We start from the raw sequence: 17,844 nt of genomic DNA, 5'->3' as shown, positions 1-17,844 counted from the left end.
TCCCAGCTGGCCGGGGCGGCGCTGAGGCCGGCCCAAACTGCCACAGTGGCCTAGATCTGAAGGCGCTCCCCAGGGATGCTGATTAGAGCTCTAATGTAAACAGCAGTCTGACCACAGGGCTCCGCCACGCACTGCATGATGGGATTGACCCAGCTCCAGTCAATTACAGAGTCAGAAGTAAGCTCAGCTGGACAGCAAAACAAACTCCCCGAGAGGACTGGCAAGACGGATTGGCTGTGGTGGGTTTCTGCAGCCCACGCAGCACATGTGAAAGCCTCTGCTGTGTATTTTTGGCCGCGTCCCTCCTGTTTGACAGTCTTTAAAGCATTTTTCCACTCAGATTGGAAAACTCACAATAACAGTCTACTCAATCTTACATTTACAGCTTGATTGTCTCATCTGTAAAACAAAACAGAAAAAAAAAAGATTCTGAATGATGGTAAAAATGTTAAAGCGAGGATAAAATTACATCACTGCATGAAAATAGAAATATTTTAGCTGACATTTGTAGTCTTGTTTAAAAAAAAAATTAAAGCAAAAGGTTATTTAAACAAAAAATTGGACCAAAATATACTCTTGAGAGTTTTCGAATGATTTATAACAAGGTCTCAAAAGAGGAATGGCCTCCGGCGTTAAACTACTCAATACGTCAACAGTAGTGTTTTAAAGTTATTTCTTCGAAGCACAAACCCAATGAGACCTGGACCTGATATACTCCAAACAGCCATCATTACCACGGCAAATACCTTCCTTAATCACGTCTCCTGCTTTAGACTTTCACACTGCAGTAATATGTGCCACTTGTACAAAGTCTGATGAAGAATAGCAGGAATCTTTGTGTGTTTACCTCAGACAGAAGATTACTGATTTAATTTCCCAGGATGCGGAGTTCAGTCAGAGTTCAGTCGTCTCTCTCAGTGACCGGCTCAGACAGAAACACACTGGAGTCTCGGCTTTATTGACCACAGATATTTTTAAAATGATATTCAATCATTGTGAAGCCCTGCTGGTAACAGACACGGACCAGATGCATTATGTGTCTGGATGGTCCCACGTTTCCGACCCGGTCTTTAAAAATTGAAACTTCAGGAAGGTTCAGAGAGAGCAAACTTGGAAATTTGGCACACATGTTCACTCTCAATCAAGACTGAACTGGTTTCATGTCTTTTATGTCATTATGACTAAGCTACTTACTTCGAAATCAAGACTGATGTGGACTCAGGGTTCGGTTTCAGATGGTCACAGATCTTTTTCTTGACTTTCCTCCAGCAATAGGTTAGTGAAATTGAATTTATGGGTTGTTGATATGTCTGTGGCTTCCACAAGGCTACGTAGGGTTGAACGCCTCTTGTCATATCATTGTTCTAGCATTGTGTTTCCTAAAGATTTTGAGGTGACAGTTTAATTTTTCCATTTGATGTCACTCTTATGACGATCCAGTTTTAGAGTTTGTTGGTCAAATTCAACAACTTCAAGAATGTCACGTGACGTCTCCCGATTGAAAATTTGACATGGAAAGTCATTTATTCTCGATTATAAACAGTCAAAGTCGCTGTTTTTGTCTTTTCAGCATCTTACAAGACTCGAGGGAATACCTGTATTCGCGCCGCATGATATCATGTGATGCATTGTGATGAATGATAGGATTTTTAATGAAGAAACACAAAATATATTCAGTTAATCTGTTTATGATTTCAGATTTGTTCTTCCAAATAACTTTCCCTTGCCCTTAATTTACATTATTTTTCATATTGTTGTTTTATGTACATCTACATCTGCATCAAGTGGAGCGGTTTGTTGATTTTGTTGTTTTCGTAACTTTTTTTTTTTTTTTGCTTCTGGCCTTGTGGCCTCCAGATATGAAAATACTGACGACAAAGGGAAGTGAACTATGACCCATTTTCAAGATGGTTTATTTGTAGATGAATTTTGTGTGACAACTCCATGAAACTTGTCAGAGCTTAAATAGGAATGTCCTTGAAGCCGCTGCGACCCACCGATAGCTGTGCACGGGCCTGTTGTCGTCGCTGTTCAGACAGAGGCGAAGCCCAGAGAGCTTGAATTCGATCAAAGAGTTTCAAAAATGAATAAATGGATGGATGGATGGCAACAATTCAGATATTTCACAGCTATTTTTATCATTGACTTTTGTCAATGATGTGGAATAAACATTGAACCTTCACTATCAGCTGCAACTTTCGCTGTTTCACTGTTTTCTTCCGGTCTGTTGTGAAGAAGCATCCATGAATCTTCCAATAAATCTGTTCTGCTCTTTCCTTTTAAATCAAACTTTTCACATCAAAAGTGGCTGGAACAGCTTACGCTGAATTAGATGCTTTTTTTTTTTGGTTAGTTCAAACTTAAAGAAATTAGATCCCACTGAACATTTCTCTTGATCTGCCTTTAAATGACTTGTTTTAATATTAATCTGCGATGTCTGTGGGTCCGCTCCTGGGACTTTGCCTTGGCCACATTTTGGCCAAACGCCCGATGCTCTGATCTCATCATGTCAGCATCCAGACCCCTGCTGATGTGTTTTTCTGTCCTGTGGCTCCCACCGAATCAGCCAGAGCTTGTTGTTTTAAAGCTGCGTAGGGGTGGATGTACGTCACTGCAAAATCCCCCCCTCTGAAATCTCGCTGCAGAGGTGGACTCATAAAAGGATGAGGAGGGGGTCAACAGACGTCAGCTTTAACAGTGAGTCACACTGCCGGAAAAAATAAAATGAAATGAATGAATTAAAGCCGTCTGGCATCATTGCTTTAAGTGCGAACAGGTGGAGCGCCGGTTCTTACCATTTATCACCTAACAATCACAAACAGACTGAATCTTAAATCATTTAAAAAGTTTGTCAGGCCTGCTTGTGTTGAAGTTGGAAATAGCCTGGATTAGCCTGCCTCATTGAGTTATTTGCAGATGAATCAACATGAAACTGGGTCAGCCTGTCAAATTACAGATATCCGAGAAATCCTCGAAAGCCTGCGCAAGAGGGAAGGAGGGGAATACAAAGAAAGGAGAAAGAGAGAGAGAGAGAGAGAGAGAGAGAGAGAGAGAGAGAGAAAAGAAATGAAGTCTTGTCTCAAGATTGAAATGCTCTGGGGAGGAAATACCCGGTTTACTAAATCGTCTGTGTGTGTTTGTGTGTTGTGAGCAGGAAGCGAGTCTGCAGGCTGAAGCAGTCGCAGCTTATTCTGTGTGTTAGACGCACATACATGAAGATCAAGTCCAATTCATCTCCAAACATGTTTTTAGAGGAGATTTTTGCACCCTAGTGAAAACTGGCCCTGTGCGTGTGACTGCTGTGTTTCTTTGGGAGGGATGTTAGTTTAGGCCGTTGGGGCCTCCAGCTGTAACAGAAGGCTACACATCTCACGGCGGGGACAAAGAAACCATGTGTGGCACATTTTCACCTACAGGCTCACTGACTTCTCGTTTTCTGTGGTGGATGTCTCTGTGAAAAGATGTTATGTCTGAACTCCTCCATAAAAACTCTCGAAGGGATTCCAAATTTTTATCAGTGCATTGACAGAGCAACAAGTTATTACTTTTGTTGAGTAAATATCATCTCAATGTCTGATGGCTTTTAGTATCTTCTGATTTTGAGTTATTTTAATGGATGTCTTCTTTTTTTTTATGCAATCAAACTGAAGAAATGAAACAAGAAATCATGACAAGCATTTCCATCATTCACACATTTTAGACAGAACACACATAAGAAGCGTTACTGACTGCGAGGATAGCGGCCATATTGGGTGGGTCTCTGTCCAGATAGAGTCTGTGTTTACTGCAGCCTGTGACACAGAATTACTTCTTATATTTTTCAAGTGAGACTGAGCAGTATTTTTAGTTTTGTCTGACAACATTAAACTGTCTCATTGTAAAATCATTCTGCTGCTAGCACAATGCTACCTGGCAGTCAGCAGAGGTTAGCCATAGCGACAAATACATAAACTTCCATCTCAAACTTCCACTTCAAAAAGTTGCATTGTCAGTGGTTCTGAGCACCGTTGTCATGCAAGCAGACAACTGAAAAACAACAAAAGTATTCTGTTTTCACTTGAAAACGTGTGAATGGGGCCTTTGTGAGTAAAGTATGTGTGTTCTGAGAAGTGTGGTTCGACTTCGCGGTCACTTCCATACAATTTATTCTTATGTATACAGAAAAAAAGATTTCGATGTTCATGTGAAATTTGCAGGAAAGGTTGAGCCTTTAGTGCAGGTAATATTTGTACAGGTGCTGCTTCAGTCTAGCAGCGGCTTGAATTTGCTTTGTCAGCTCCGCTAGACCTGAAGTAGACCTCAGCCCTTCCTGTTAGCTTTCTTTTTATTCCTGTATGAACTCAGGAAGCTGGTGACCTTCAAACACTTAGAGGAGTCGGGCTTCTTGTAAAGCACTGAATCTACCAACACGTGGCCTCTCATAAGAATAACTGGGAATTAATTAATGCTAATAAACTAATTATATCTCACTTGAGGTCACTCAACATTGACCCACATTTTTACAATGCTCCAGAACTCTTTTGACCGTAATACTTAAGAAAATAACCAAATCATGTTTAACCACTTCATTTGTCCCCAATGCATCTATCTTTAAATGAATGTATTATACTGTGTATTTTGACCAATTTTGGTCGCCAGGCCTGACGACACCCTAACATAGACTGATAAATGGGAAAGTATGTGTAGACGCCTTTAAATACAGACAGTTGACTAAAACACACAGATGTATGTCTTGCATATATCCGTCCTGTGCGAACCAAAACCACAAGGGGTGGAGTGGCCTGCTCTGGTGTGGACTTCCATTCTGATTGACTCCTCTTTTAGAAAGACACGAAACACAACACACACTGATGTGTGCTGAGGGGGTGGGGCTTACGGGCATTATGGGTTATATCAGTTTACAAACAGTGATCTAGACAAGCGGATCAAAAGCAGACTTCAGCTCATCACCTGGGTGTTGAAATGCTCCCATGAGCCAGGCGCTGTAGTGAAGGAACAGTGTTCCTCAGTCTGAAGTGACACATACACACACCTACCCAGATCTCCTCGGCTGCACACACTAACATCCGCTTGCAATTTTGCTCCACAGTCACCGCCACACAGATGCCTACGGCTAACCCCAGGATATTCAGACACAGATGTTGCTTTTCTTCATGCCTGCCCTTCTGTATTTTAACATGTTCTTGTGCTTTTTTTATGTGTCCTATGCTTGCACTCGTGGCTTCTCCACCAAATATATCTGAATTTTCCCCTCAATTCATCCCCATCTTTCATTTTAATGGGCACATTTGTTTAAATCTTAAACATTTGGTGAGAACTTTTGTTCAATCCACAACAAAGCTGTATCAGCCTCTCTGGTATCAAACCAAACAAGTGTAAGCTAAAGGTTGTGGTTCTAAGCCTACAGAAAGAGGCTTTGTGAGCTGGCTGTCTGGCGCACGGATGGAGTGATGGGGGAGGGATGGAGTGATGGAGTTCAGAGGGAGGTTGGCCACAGAGCGCCGGTTGTGGAATTCCAGGAATGGAAGTCAAAATGGATTTTGGACTCCGGAGGTGATAGAGCGCTGTGTGTGTGTGTGTGTGTGTGTGTGAGTGTGAGGTTGGACTGCTCGTGTTGTCAGCAGGTAAATGAGGCATAACCCCTAAAATGAACACGCTACCAAGTTTAACTGCTCATTGGTACTATTGGCAGGGTCTCTCCCACTCTCTCTCTCTCTCTCTCTCTCTCTCTCTCTCTCTCTCTCTCTCTGTCTCTCTGTCACTCACACACACACACACACACACACACACACACACTTCGGTCTGATTCACTCCATATTCAACCTACAGAAAGAAGAAAGCACACATGCTTTGCTTCACAGGAGTGGGTCATCAGCGTATCATCATCTGCCATGTGTTCACGCCTTTTTATATACTGTTATGTCTGCTGGCAGATGTGTGTGTGTGTGTGTGTGTGTGTGTGTGTGTGTGTGTGTGTGTGTGCGTTCTCGTATTTCTATCCTTGTCGAGGCCAAATGTCCCCACAAGGATAGCAAAACGTGGAACGACGTGCCTTGTGGGGACCTTTTTCCGGTCCTAAGTAGGAGAAACAGTGTTTTCTTGACCATGTTGTTGTTACTGAAAAAAGTAAAAGTGCAAAAACATTTCTTTAGGGTTAGGCTTTGTTGTGGTGTGGGTTAGGGTTAGGGTAAGGGTCAGGGTTAGGGGCTAGACATGAATGGGAGTCAATGGACGGTCCCCACAAGGATAGAAATACAAGACTGAGCGTGTGCGTGCGTGTGTGCGTGCGTGCGTGTGTGTGTGATGTCTCCAGATGTACATTCCCTGTAATTAGCATGCAGTTCTGTGCCAAATGCTATATCTGCTACTGAGAGGAGCTCATGTGGTCTGTCGCTTGTGGTGAAGCACTAGATCTATATAGAGAAGAGCAAAAGTGTGTGTGTGCGTGTGTGTGTGTGTGTGTGTGTGTGTTATGTTGCCCTTTTGCAGGTCTGCATTTAATCAGAATAGTCCAATATGTGTGTGTGTGTGTGTGTGTGTGTGTGTGTGTGTGTGTGTGTGTGTGTGTGTGTCTGTTCGTCCTCTGCGTTATGTTTGCATTCATCTCAATTATTCAGGTTTTCTCTCAAAAAGATTGAAATCGAGCTGGTTGTTTCACTCCAGATGTCAAGGTTCTCACTCTCCAAACAGAGACTGACATTCACCTGCAGTCTGTTCCTCAGCGAAGTGTCAGCACAATTCTGCAAACACCATTTTTCAGAAACTTTCTCTTTTCGGTCTCAGTGAACTACGAAGCATTGCAGTCGGACTCGGCCTCGGTCGCAGTGGAAACAGTGAGGGTGTCTCGCAGGGTGTGGCCGCCTCTGGCCTGAGCTGAGTCCACTTCTGCAGGGCTCTGCGAGTCAACAGAAGCCGGGGAAAACTGGAGCGCGGCCACGCCGCTCTCCAACAGCTGCATCCACTGTACGCCTTGGATATATGGCGAACAGACAGCTGCCCTGTCAGCACATTTCAGTGCCGCTTTGTTGAGTTCAACAGTGAAAGTAACAGTGCCATTAATGTCACAAGAAGTTGGTATCAAAGAAACAGGGTGTGTAATGAAAACAGGACTCCTATTCATCTGACAACTCGTCTAACACACTCAGCCACTACGACTTATCAGGCAACAAAAATGAGGATTTAAGTCTTCACAGCTGTATGGGACGATATTCTCCTGTTCTGGGAACATCTTCCTGTTCGGTCTTCCAGCTCACAGTATCAAAGTGTCCTTTAGCAATAAAATGAACCCCAAGTTTCAAGACTGCTCAAACTGTCAAGTCCTCTTTTTTTCAACATTTTCACTGTTAAAGCAGCTGTATGTTTCAGTGTGAGTGTGTGAGACAGTCTGTCTCTGTGGGTTTGCTCTGCGATGGACACTCTTCCCATCCAGGATGTCTTTTGCTTTTGCCCTGGCACCCACCACAGATCTAAAAAGGAATGAACAAAAGGATCTTAGAAGATACCTTGACTGTGTTTGTAAACTGTCGGGAATTCACTCATAGAAACAGAAACTCATGCACACGACAGACATAAATTTCATTACCACAATTAATATACAATAAAAAAACAACATCCAAGCAAGACTAAACTCAAAATTGACCCATGAAAATACAGTCTTCGTGAGGGATGATGATGCAGATAGGATGTAGTCCTGTAGGAGCGCTGGGACTACTTGCTGCTCTGTAATTGTTCATTGCAGGTCAAAGTTGTCACAATAAATTCTAATGACGAAAAACTGATTTTGACAAAAAGAGACCAAAAAACAAAATAGCACCTCTGTTAATGTGCTCCCAGGCTGAACCGAGGACTCGAGCTACACTACATTTAGATCATTGTTAGGTGTTTCCTGGGTAAACTTCCAGTCAACACTGTGTCGTATTCTTGGATCGGTGCGGTTCCTCGTTGTGTCAGCCCTGGAAGAAGTTTCCTCTGATCTGCTCTGAGTCGTACGTACGCAAGTGCGCATGTAGCAGAATATTCTGACCATGGCGGTTGCTGCGCAGCACATTTCCATGGACATTCCTGCATATTTTCCTTCACGAAGCTTTTGAGGTTTGAGAGAGAAGACACTGGTTCCCGAGGCTGCTTCCGCCTCTTTGAGCCGAGGAATTTCAGAGGAATGCCACTAATAAAGTCATCTCTCCCTCCCGTCCACTCCCAAACGGCTGCTTCAGTCCCCGCGTATGTGTACATGCAATGTGTGTGTGTAAGCCGTGTGACCTTTTGGTGTTGCTGCAGTTTTAGCACACTCCTGCCAACTTGCTCACGCTCTGCTCTGATCTTGGCACAACGATGTGGTTGTAAGTTTACAGATGTGACGCCTCATCATCGTTATGTAAGTGGTTAAAGGTGCTGTATGTTTCACTCCTACACACGTGAAAGTACCTCATCAGTTCTGCACTGTGAGTGTAAATGTCATTAAAAAAAACGTTCTTGGCAATGAACACTGTATTTTACACTTGAAAGTGACCTTTCTTCCCTTTTATATGTATGGTTGCACAGTATGTATGGATGAATGGATGGATGGATGGATGCATTAATGGTATTTTTAAACACCCTGCTAGATTAGCTACGACCTCATACTGGCTATTTGAGAGACGCGGTTTCCACTTCTGTGTTTTTAACACCCTCTTTCATTTTTCAAGGAGCTTGTTTTGCCGCGTCTTTAACCATACCACTTGTGTGCGTTAGAGCTGAACACTATAGTATTGCAAATGTATTGTGATAGAAATATTCACAATGTACCTAGAGAAGTATGCTGTCTGAAAGGGGATAAATGCTGTTGTCTTGCACTGTCTGGCCATGCTCTGCAAACCGAAAAGTTCAATTATCCGCAATCTATTTGCACAAACTGTATGATTAACTAATGGAAAAAAGTCATTTTTATGCCCACTGGTGTAAATTAGGGGAAAGAGAAAGAGCACTGTTATTTGGAAAAACCCATCTCAAAGTTTTTATCTTGATTTTTATTGAAATCTGAGTGAATTTCGCAGGTAACTGTAAATAACCACACGGACCCAATTAAGAAGCAGAGCCCATAATAATAAAATAGCTTATAAATATAAGTATTATTGTAACCATGATGAGAGTTCATGGTGTGGATCTGACAACAAAGAATGGAGGTTATTTGAACTGTCTGGAAATTATACCATGTATCAAAACAATTAGATTCAAACATTTTTGAGTTTAAACATTTTTCCGAGTAAAAAAACTTAAAGAGTGACTGATAATCATTCACCGTGCATAACAGCATTACCACGGGTCAAACTCTCATTATGTGTGGACCATGCAGGTCTTTCTTTGCCTTTATTTGGTGCTGCTGTGTTTGGCTTCAGCTGAAGTGGAATTGAAATCTCACCTTATACAAACACCGCAGTCCGAATTCCTGAAGAAAAACTCAGAATCAATTCATTTCAGGACTGGATGAGTTGACAGGGCTGCAGGATGCAACATGTACTTCTGTGAAGCAGCAGCTCTCGTGGTTTTTGTAGAAAATTTACATAGAGATTTTGATTGGGAAAAACTCCTGAGAATAAATGAAGAAATTTCCTGTTTCCAGATCCAGCAGTTGGAGACCCAGGTCATCGACGCAGAGAAACGGGCTTTCACTGCTCACCAGCAGGTAGGGATGAAAAACAGCGCTGCATGGGTTCCTGTTTCCCCAGCATGGGTGAAGATGTGTGTGTGCTGATTTCAGGTGCAGTGGATGGAGGAGAAGCTCAAGGCTCCGGACGGCCTGTGCGCAGACTCGGAGGTGCGCTTGTTTCAGCAGTGCCAGGAGCTGCAGACCTCGGTCCAGGAGAAGGAGGAGGCCATCGCCCAGCTGGAGCAGCAGCTGGAGGAGCAGGTAATAGAAGTGATGAGCTTTTATAGAAAAGTGAAGACATTTTGTTCCTGTTTGGGTTGTTCCATGGTCGTTTCTCTCAACAGAAACAGGTTCGGCTTCAAGATGCCAAGACGGTGGAGGAGAAAGCCGCTAAGATCAAAGAATGGGTCATGCTGAAATTATCAGAGGTAAAAAAGTTTTTATAGAGAAGGAAAATTAGTGTTCTCATACCCAGAAAGACTCAATTTGGTGTCAGTTTTAAACATTCTTCCTGGTCCTCTGTAATAATAGTGCTCTTTCAGATCTCACACAGCACAGATCTTCAATTCTTGCTACTAATATAAATGTGTATGAAATTGGTCTGGAATAACCAAACACCAGAATCCAACCGGTGTCATTTCATCAACCCACTTGTCATATTTTGGAAGATAATGCAACTTTATGCCACAAAAGTTATACAGTAAATGAAAGCAGAGGAAGAAAAAACAATGGAGAGGGAGCGTTGTGGCTAATTAATCAGTCAGTTGCCTTGATGGGTTTAATCACCTTCACTGACAACTAAAGTTACTGAAAGGCGTTTTCCAAGTAAGAAGCTGATTTGTTTGTGATGAGAGGAGTCTGTGGATTGAAAATGAAGCTTTTCGGTAATGATTGTTTCGTTTTTAACGTGGGAACATGCTCATGTTTCAGTTTGAGGTGGAGAATGCAGCTTTAAGAGAAACCAACAAGCAGCAGGAGGCTCAGATTCTGGAACTACAGAAACAAGTACAAGGTAAAAACGCCTTCTTTTTTCACAGTCTTTCCATGTAGCGGCGGCCACAAGGTTAGCGAGATTGTTACTGGACATTTGCTGGTTCAATTCCCTCTGCTGACAGGTTCTACCTTCCTCTTTTAGGGGGTATTCTCTGGGAGTTTGCATGGGCACAGCAGGATTTATATTTAAAGTAATTCTTTAAGTAATAAATCCATAGCTAACAGGGCAAGACTCTGCTACTGTATGTTCAGTTATTGTGCTTGGTATTTTCTCTGTTGGTCACTGTGAAAAGTACTAGATGATAGTCAACTTTGACAATGTCTTATAATGTGAAAAACATTAAGGAGTCCAGTTTTCTGCAAAAAAATGACTGCGGTCGACAGTTTGAGGGTCTGCAGGGGACAACACTGTAGTTGCCGCTCCGTCAGGTTGCTTCCTTCTTCCACATTCCACTGAACTTCATGATCATCATGAGTTTTTTTGCCTGTCGCTCTTGAATTTCCACTACACTGCCTCCACACAGCATAATACTGAGAGCACAACTTTCCTGACCTACTGGCTCACTGATTGGTTGTTTATTAGAAATGTTTGAGGTTTTTGTACAACACTGCCACCTAGAGACCATGATGCTGGATGTTTGAGATGTAGAACTGTTGATCTTACCGTTTTGAGTTATATGTCAAATACTAAACCTTCAAAAGAAACAGACAAAACCTCTTAAAGTAGTCGTCCATCACTAAGACCTTCTGAAAGCCAATAATAGTATGTGTGCTTCACATTATCTCGCTTGTGACACTGTTAAAATGTATTTGTTTGCAGCCTTCGAGCAGAAGTGCAGCGCTGGGCGAGGAGTTCCGTGCAAACCAGGAGAGGCGCAGCGACTCAGCAGCCTGACCTTTGGCTGTTTCCAGGTGAGGGGGAAAAACCCCCAGGTCCTGACCGGACCGGCTCCGTCCCAGAGGACTGTCAGTACCGAGGGAGAGGCTGAGGCCGGAGACAAACCGGGTGAGTCACCAGAGTCACTGCAGCGGTACATCCGAGCTTTGCTGTGCTAAATAAGTCACAAGATACGGGAAGGCTCTCTTGAATTTCTTGGAAGAGCAGTAAAAACGATTGACAGCATTATTCACGCATTTGGAAATGACGCAGTTGTTTTTTTCAGACTGGTTTTATGAGCTGGTTTATGTTTGCTTTGGCAGAGAAGAGCAGTCAGGAGACGACCTCCACTGGCACGGACGCTGAAGCGCCCAGAACAAACCAAACTCTGCTCCTGTGTCCTCCACTCGAGCACAACAGCACGGCCGAGACCCCCGGTGAGAACGGACCGGTGTCCCGTGGGGTCTCGTCCGTGCTGTCCAGCGCGGCGTCCGAGGGGGAGGGAGCGGCGTGCGGCCTGGAGTTCAGCCGGCCCGGCAGTGAAACCTACATGACGGCGTCCGATGACAGCAGCTCGCTGTTTGACGACGACATGCAGCGTGCGGAGCAGCCCAGCTTCGGCCTGCTGGAGTCTTCGGACAGAGGAAGAGCGAGGTGTAAGGAAGGCGAGGAGGAGGAGGAGGAGGAGCAGAAAGGAGGCAGGGGGAAGTTAGAGGACAGCACCTCTGAGGAGCTCAACAAGCGCTTCCAGTCCCAGAGCCTGGACTCCTCGTCCTCCTCCAGCGAACCCACCACCCCGAGTCCCATCCTGACCCCGGCCCTCACTCCCAAAAGACCCAACCCACCCCAGGACCCCAGGGACAACCCCGCCTCGCCCAAGCAGCCCCGGCTGAGGACCCCAGCGGGGCTGATGGCGAACTCGTCCCTGGCTAAGAAGCACCTGAGTCAGCCGTCGATCAGCAGCGAGGCGACGCACGGCCAAACACGGAACGCCCTGAGCATGCTGCGTCCCCTCCGACCCCAGGAGACCGACCTGGACCAGCAGCAGCAGGAGGTCGGCATGGAGACGGGCCGGGACACGCCTCTCCATGGCCTTCCCGGCTCACAGTCGTCTCCCAGCATGCCGTTCCAGCAGGGCTCGTCTGAACCCGGGATGGAGGTGAACGCTGAGGGGTCGGAGTGGCAAACCTCTGCAGCCAATAACAAACCCCCAACCCCCCCGCTACACCGGCTCCCCTCCTGGGTAAGACCAGCTGACCATCAATTCACACTAAACTCGGTTATTGAATTATTCACACCACATTCATCTGAGTTCAGAACTCCTTTATATCCTCAATGACAATATACTATAATTAACAAACTTCACCCAAACACAATTAAATATACATAATAGAGGTTAATGAAAAACAAGACGATTAATTTCTTTATAGCTGATGTGATGGCAAAGTATTTTATTTTAAGCCTGAACCCAAAAATAGACACTTGAAAAAAAAAACACATTTGACACCATCGTCAGCAGAAATGTGATGTGAAAGTTATCCTCGTGAAATCATCAAGATGAAATCCTTGGATGTCAAACAGACATTCTTAAAACAGGGACTTTGCAAGAGCATCATGTTAAGGCATTGGAAGTGTTGTTTTTTGATTCTGTTGTGGACACCGTCATCTGCTGCCATCGTGCTTATCACCTAACATGCACCTCTGAATGGAGCACATGGAACACATGGAATCTGATCCAGCACAAAAACAAACCATATCAGGCTTTAAAATCCGACCTTACTAAATAATTTCCACATGTGGCTAATTACACCGCCTAATTTGGGCATTACTGGGTGACCGAAGCTGTTTGTTATGGTTCACTCATTAGGATGTACATTTCCTTCCTAGGAGAGTCGTATCTATGCCGTGGCTAAATCCGGGATCAGACTGTCTGACACCTCGTGCACAGACCCTGCTAGCAAAGGTAAGAGACTACAAAAAGGACGGTGAATGAGATACCGGCACAGATAATCACCTGACCAGCTTGATCTGTGCTGTAGATCCTTCTCTGAAGTCCTCCTATCCTGCCTTCGTGATGTACACGTCCCTCGTCTATAAAAACATGACCACGCCAGTTTACACTACTCTGAAGGGGGTGAGTACAGGTACACATCCGGAACCTTTGTCTTCAGCACCCGTGCAAGCGCCGTCCTCTCCCTTCCCTCCACAGAAAGCCACTCTGCTGAGCAGCAGCCCGTTCTCCGACGAGTCGTCCAGCTCCGAGGAGTCGTCCAGTTCGGGCGAGGAGGACGGCTCCGTCTGCAGCTCCCACACCTCGTCCAGCTCCAGGAAGGACAGCAGCCCGGGAAGCCCGCGCTCCCTCAAAAGAGGTACGGCTTGGGGTTTTTCTCACGCTTCTGGGGGTTTTCTGAATCGATCTCTTTTCCTCTGTGCATCTCCTTCAGCGGTGTCCGTGGCTTCCATGACATCGGAGAGCGACTACGCCATCCCGCCCGACGCGTACTCCACCGACACCGAGTGCTCAGAGCCGGAGCAGAAACTGCCCAAGACCTGCTGTTCAGCCAGCGACAACGGCAAGAGCGTGAGTCACTCACCTCGCTTTAAACTGAATAAAAAGCAGGTTTACAATGTTCGTCCTGTACCGTCTGTATTGTTGGTCACGCTGTTTGTACTGTAGGAGCCGATGGAGAAGTCGGGATACCTCCTGAAAATGGTGAAAACCTGGAAGAAAACCTGGAAGAGACGTTGGTTTGTGCTCAAAGACGGCGAGCTGCTCTACTATAAGTCACCTGTGAGCATCCTTCAGTTGCTGTAAAACTCTAAATGTTCGCCACAGACTCTTGGGCTTCATTGTCAGTCTCATTATTTTCTCCCACAGAGCGACGTAATCAGGAAACCTCAGGGTCAGATCGAGGTCAACGCCACCAGCAGCATCGCACGAGGAGACGGGAAACAAATACTTCAGGTAGTCTGTCTTCTCTCACATCTCTGTATGTTCACAGCTTCCAGATGGTTTATAATTCCCTCATTCTTCCATGTGACCTTTTCACCTGGGGTTTTCTTCTTGCGAGCAGGTTGTAACAGGGAAGCGTGTCTACTACCTGAAGGCCGACTCTCCCAACCTGCTGGACGAGTGGCTCCGGGTGCTGCAGAGCGTGCTGAGGCTGAAGGCCGCCAGTCCTCTCTTCACTCAGCCCGATATTCGGCCCAGCATGAAGGGACTGCTAATCAAGGTCCGCACGACTCTCAGACGTGGTCCAAACCTCCAGATTAATCTAAATGTTTGGAGTCTCTTTTGCCCTCATTTGTTTTTCTGTTGAAAAAGTGTCATCCGTATGGATTTGGATGTTCGGCGCATGTGAAAATGGCTTTTATATTCCTGTGATTGGTCGGTAACATTGCTATATTTTACATTATTAGAACATTACTGCATTGTTTCGTGCAGTTTGAACAGTCTTGACATGCTTTATTTTGCACCCCTGTTACCAAGAGTCTGATCGAAACATCTAAACTCAGTTCTTAAGAGATACTTATCCATATGAAAACTGCACCATCACATTTTTCCCGTTGTGCTTCTGAAGAGGTCACTGCTCGTACTGAAACGTGGACTCTCTGTGCCGCAGGTGAAGCACGGCTACTCGAAGCGGGTTTGGTGTGCGCTGATCGGCAAAACACTCTACTACTTCCGCTGCCAGGAGGACAAGGTGCGACTCGATATCGCCAAATCGAGAAATCCTCTGGACAGATGGGAATTTACCGGTGCGTCTCTGTGCTGTCAGTTCCCACTGGGTCAGATCAAGCTGTGGGAGGCCCGGGTGGAGGAGGTGGACAGGTCCAGGGACTCGGACGAAGACCTGAAGGCGTGTGGGCGGGGCTTGCAAGCTGCGCTTTTCACCATCGCTGTCCACCCGCTGGAGCAAGGACCCACGTATCTGCTCATTGAGTCTCGCCATGAGAAGGTCAGTTAAGTCCAGAAGGATCTTCGTTTGTTGGTTTTTGTTAGTTCAATGCGTCATTTGTTTAAAAAAATGAAACGATCTACAAAGATTTTCAACTGATACAGCATAAGAAACACCTAATATGTGAGATTATTCTGTCATCTGTCGTCTTTGCTTTGGAAACCGACCGTGATGCGTCTCCTTGTGATTCCATTGGCTCTGCAGGATTCCTGGTTGTACCATCTGTCGGTGGCGGCCGGCACCACGGCGGGCAAAGTCGGCACTGAGTTTGAGCAACTGGTGGGAAAACTCTTCCAGCTCGACGGAGATCCGAGTGAGTCTCTCCTCCAACTTCGTCAATACAAGTAGTTTTTTTTTTCTTTAAACCTGAAAGAAGTGAAAGTTTCTGCTGGCAGTATAACTGAATAACATGATTAGTTTTTGATAAAGACACCGCGGTTTTCAAAATCTGATCTCCAGAACAGCGTATCATCAGAAAAGTCAGCTTCTTTCATTCAAAATGAAATAAATGAGCACATCAGGCAGCTGCAGAGCTGATTGGAAGGTGCAGCGCGAGTTTCATTTAGGTAGTTAAGTGATTAACCCAGAATGTATTGGACGAAGAAAGAGCGAAACGTAAACAAGCACTGGGAGAACATCCAAAACTCCACTCAGAAAGTCCTGGGCTCAAATCCACGATATCTTCGCTGAGTGGGAAGACGACAAACCACTTCCCCACTCTGCAGCCCTGCCTTTCCATCATGCATGCGATAACCAGAACACACACTCACCTCCTCCAACTCATGTCGTCTTTAGTGTCCGACCTGTGAAGCCTTTAAATGTTTGAGTTTGCCAAATAATGTGGGACAAAAGGTCCCAGAAGTCCGAGAATACTGAACAACCATTTATTTATTTTTTTCCTTTATCTTCTATGAAACTGTTGATTTTCATGTAAGGTAACAGTAAATGTTGATGACTTTCAAGAAAAGAGCAAAAACATTCATTCAGTAAATTATGCAGACTCTGAACTGAGATCCATCACTTTAATCAAATCAGTGAAGTTCTAATGAGAATGTTAGTTAAACGATTAATCACAATCAACCTAACAACATCCACCAACAACATTATCCAGTCAATTGTCAGATCAAAATTTGCAAATGATACTTATGCAAAAAAATGTTCTTGCTGACTGAAATAGTTTGAATTTATTTTCCAATTCAAAACAATCCTGAAACTGCTTTTGAGCTCTCTTATTTATCCCAAACTTTTAAACATAAAACTTCTTGAAGTTAAACTGATTTACATCAAATCAGTAAATTATTGCAAATAACTAAATCTATTTGAACTAATTCCACCTATTTAAATTGTGTCAGCATAAACGTTCAAATGTACCGTGCATTTATGAACCCCACTGAACTACAGATCCAGCTAATCAAACTAAAGCATCTTCTGCCTCCACGAACTAAACTGTCTTTCAACACCTCTGAGTTAAGAAATGAGTGAAATGTGTGTTTATGCTTTCATCGGTCCGAGACCTGACTCAGAGGTGTGGCTGTGAACGCACTCCGTGTCTCTCTGCTCTCCGCTCGTGCGAAACATGACGTGTTTTCTGTCTGTCGTCCCGTCAGGCTCTCAGATCTGGAGGCATCCCACGCTGTGCTTCAGTAAAGAGGCTCTGTCGGCTCCTCTCACCACGCTGCCCTCGCAGGCTCTGCAGACCGAGGCTGTCAAACTCTTCAAGGTGCACAAATGTCGACATCAAATGTTCTGTGAATCCCACAAACTGGTTGCAAAGCTCCCGTTTAGTAAAATGAAATGAAATTGAAGCAGAGCTCTTACCTAAACATCCTCATCTTCATTGATGAATGACACAGGTGAAATGTTCCTCGTCTCTCCTCAGACCTGTCAGCTGTTCATCAACGTGGCCATCGACGCTCCGGCCATCGACTACCACGTGTCCCTGGCGCAGAGCGCCCTGCAGGTGTGCCTGACGCACCCCGAGCTGCAGAACGAGCTCTTCTGCCAGCTCGTCAAGCAGACCCGCAGGAGGCAGCCGCACGGCCAGCCGGGACCCCTGCAGGTACGCTGCGTCGCCACACGGAGGCAGCAGGAGAGCGCGGCAGCAGCTGGGAGCCTTTCTGAGCAGTGACAGGGTGGATGGAGTGGGTTTCAGTCTGCCACAGCGCTGGCCTGTTAGTCATCGAAACAGCTAAGGGATTTAGGAAGAGGCGGTGAAATCTACACCTGCGTTTGAAAAGCAGATTCAGTGGGCTCTCTTGTTCTGATCACCTGTTCCTCAGCCACCGGGGGCTCCCAGCAGGGGGCAGACATAAAAGCTGCATTCACAGCACTACCTGTTAATGTAAAATTCCAGAGTGTTTGTGTCTCCGTCGACAGAAACACAACGGAGT

The 17,844-nt window shown here is 45.1% G+C and overlaps 1 protein-coding gene across 2 annotated transcripts in view; it reads left to right on the top strand.

The window, feature by feature from the left end:
• The window catches only part of plekhh2 (pleckstrin homology domain containing, family H (with MyTH4 domain) member 2), a 29,548-nt gene that overhangs the window by 3,326 nt on the left and 8,378 nt on the right, over positions 1-17,844 (top strand). For both annotated transcript variants that reach the window (XM_030107365.1, XM_030107366.1), the window contains exons 3-20: positions 9,599-9,661; positions 9,737-9,886; positions 9,970-10,053; positions 10,556-10,637; positions 11,439-11,624; positions 11,819-12,738; positions 13,383-13,458; positions 13,535-13,629; positions 13,705-13,864; positions 13,940-14,076; positions 14,173-14,286; positions 14,374-14,460; positions 14,570-14,728; positions 15,119-15,199; positions 15,275-15,454; positions 15,659-15,767; positions 17,062-17,174; positions 17,334-17,513. In XM_030107365.1, coding sequence (XP_029963225.1) covers positions 9,599-9,661; positions 9,737-9,886; positions 9,970-10,053; positions 10,556-10,637; positions 11,439-11,624; positions 11,819-12,738; positions 13,383-13,458; positions 13,535-13,629; positions 13,705-13,864; positions 13,940-14,076; positions 14,173-14,286; positions 14,374-14,460; positions 14,570-14,728; positions 15,119-15,199; positions 15,275-15,454; positions 15,659-15,767; positions 17,062-17,174; positions 17,334-17,513 — 2,976 coding nt within the window. The remainder of the gene's footprint in view (positions 1-9,598; positions 9,662-9,736; positions 9,887-9,969; positions 10,054-10,555; positions 10,638-11,438; positions 11,625-11,818; positions 12,739-13,382; positions 13,459-13,534; positions 13,630-13,704; positions 13,865-13,939; positions 14,077-14,172; positions 14,287-14,373; positions 14,461-14,569; positions 14,729-15,118; positions 15,200-15,274; positions 15,455-15,658; positions 15,768-17,061; positions 17,175-17,333; positions 17,514-17,844) is intronic.

Source organism: Salarias fasciatus, chromosome 13 (assembly GCF_902148845.1).
Source record: "Salarias fasciatus chromosome 13, fSalaFa1.1, whole genome shotgun sequence".
NCBI lineage: Eukaryota > Metazoa > Chordata > Actinopteri > Blenniiformes > Blenniidae > Salarias > Salarias fasciatus.
Note: the sequence above shows the minus strand (reverse complement) of the source record. Positions and strands in the feature narration are given on the sequence as shown.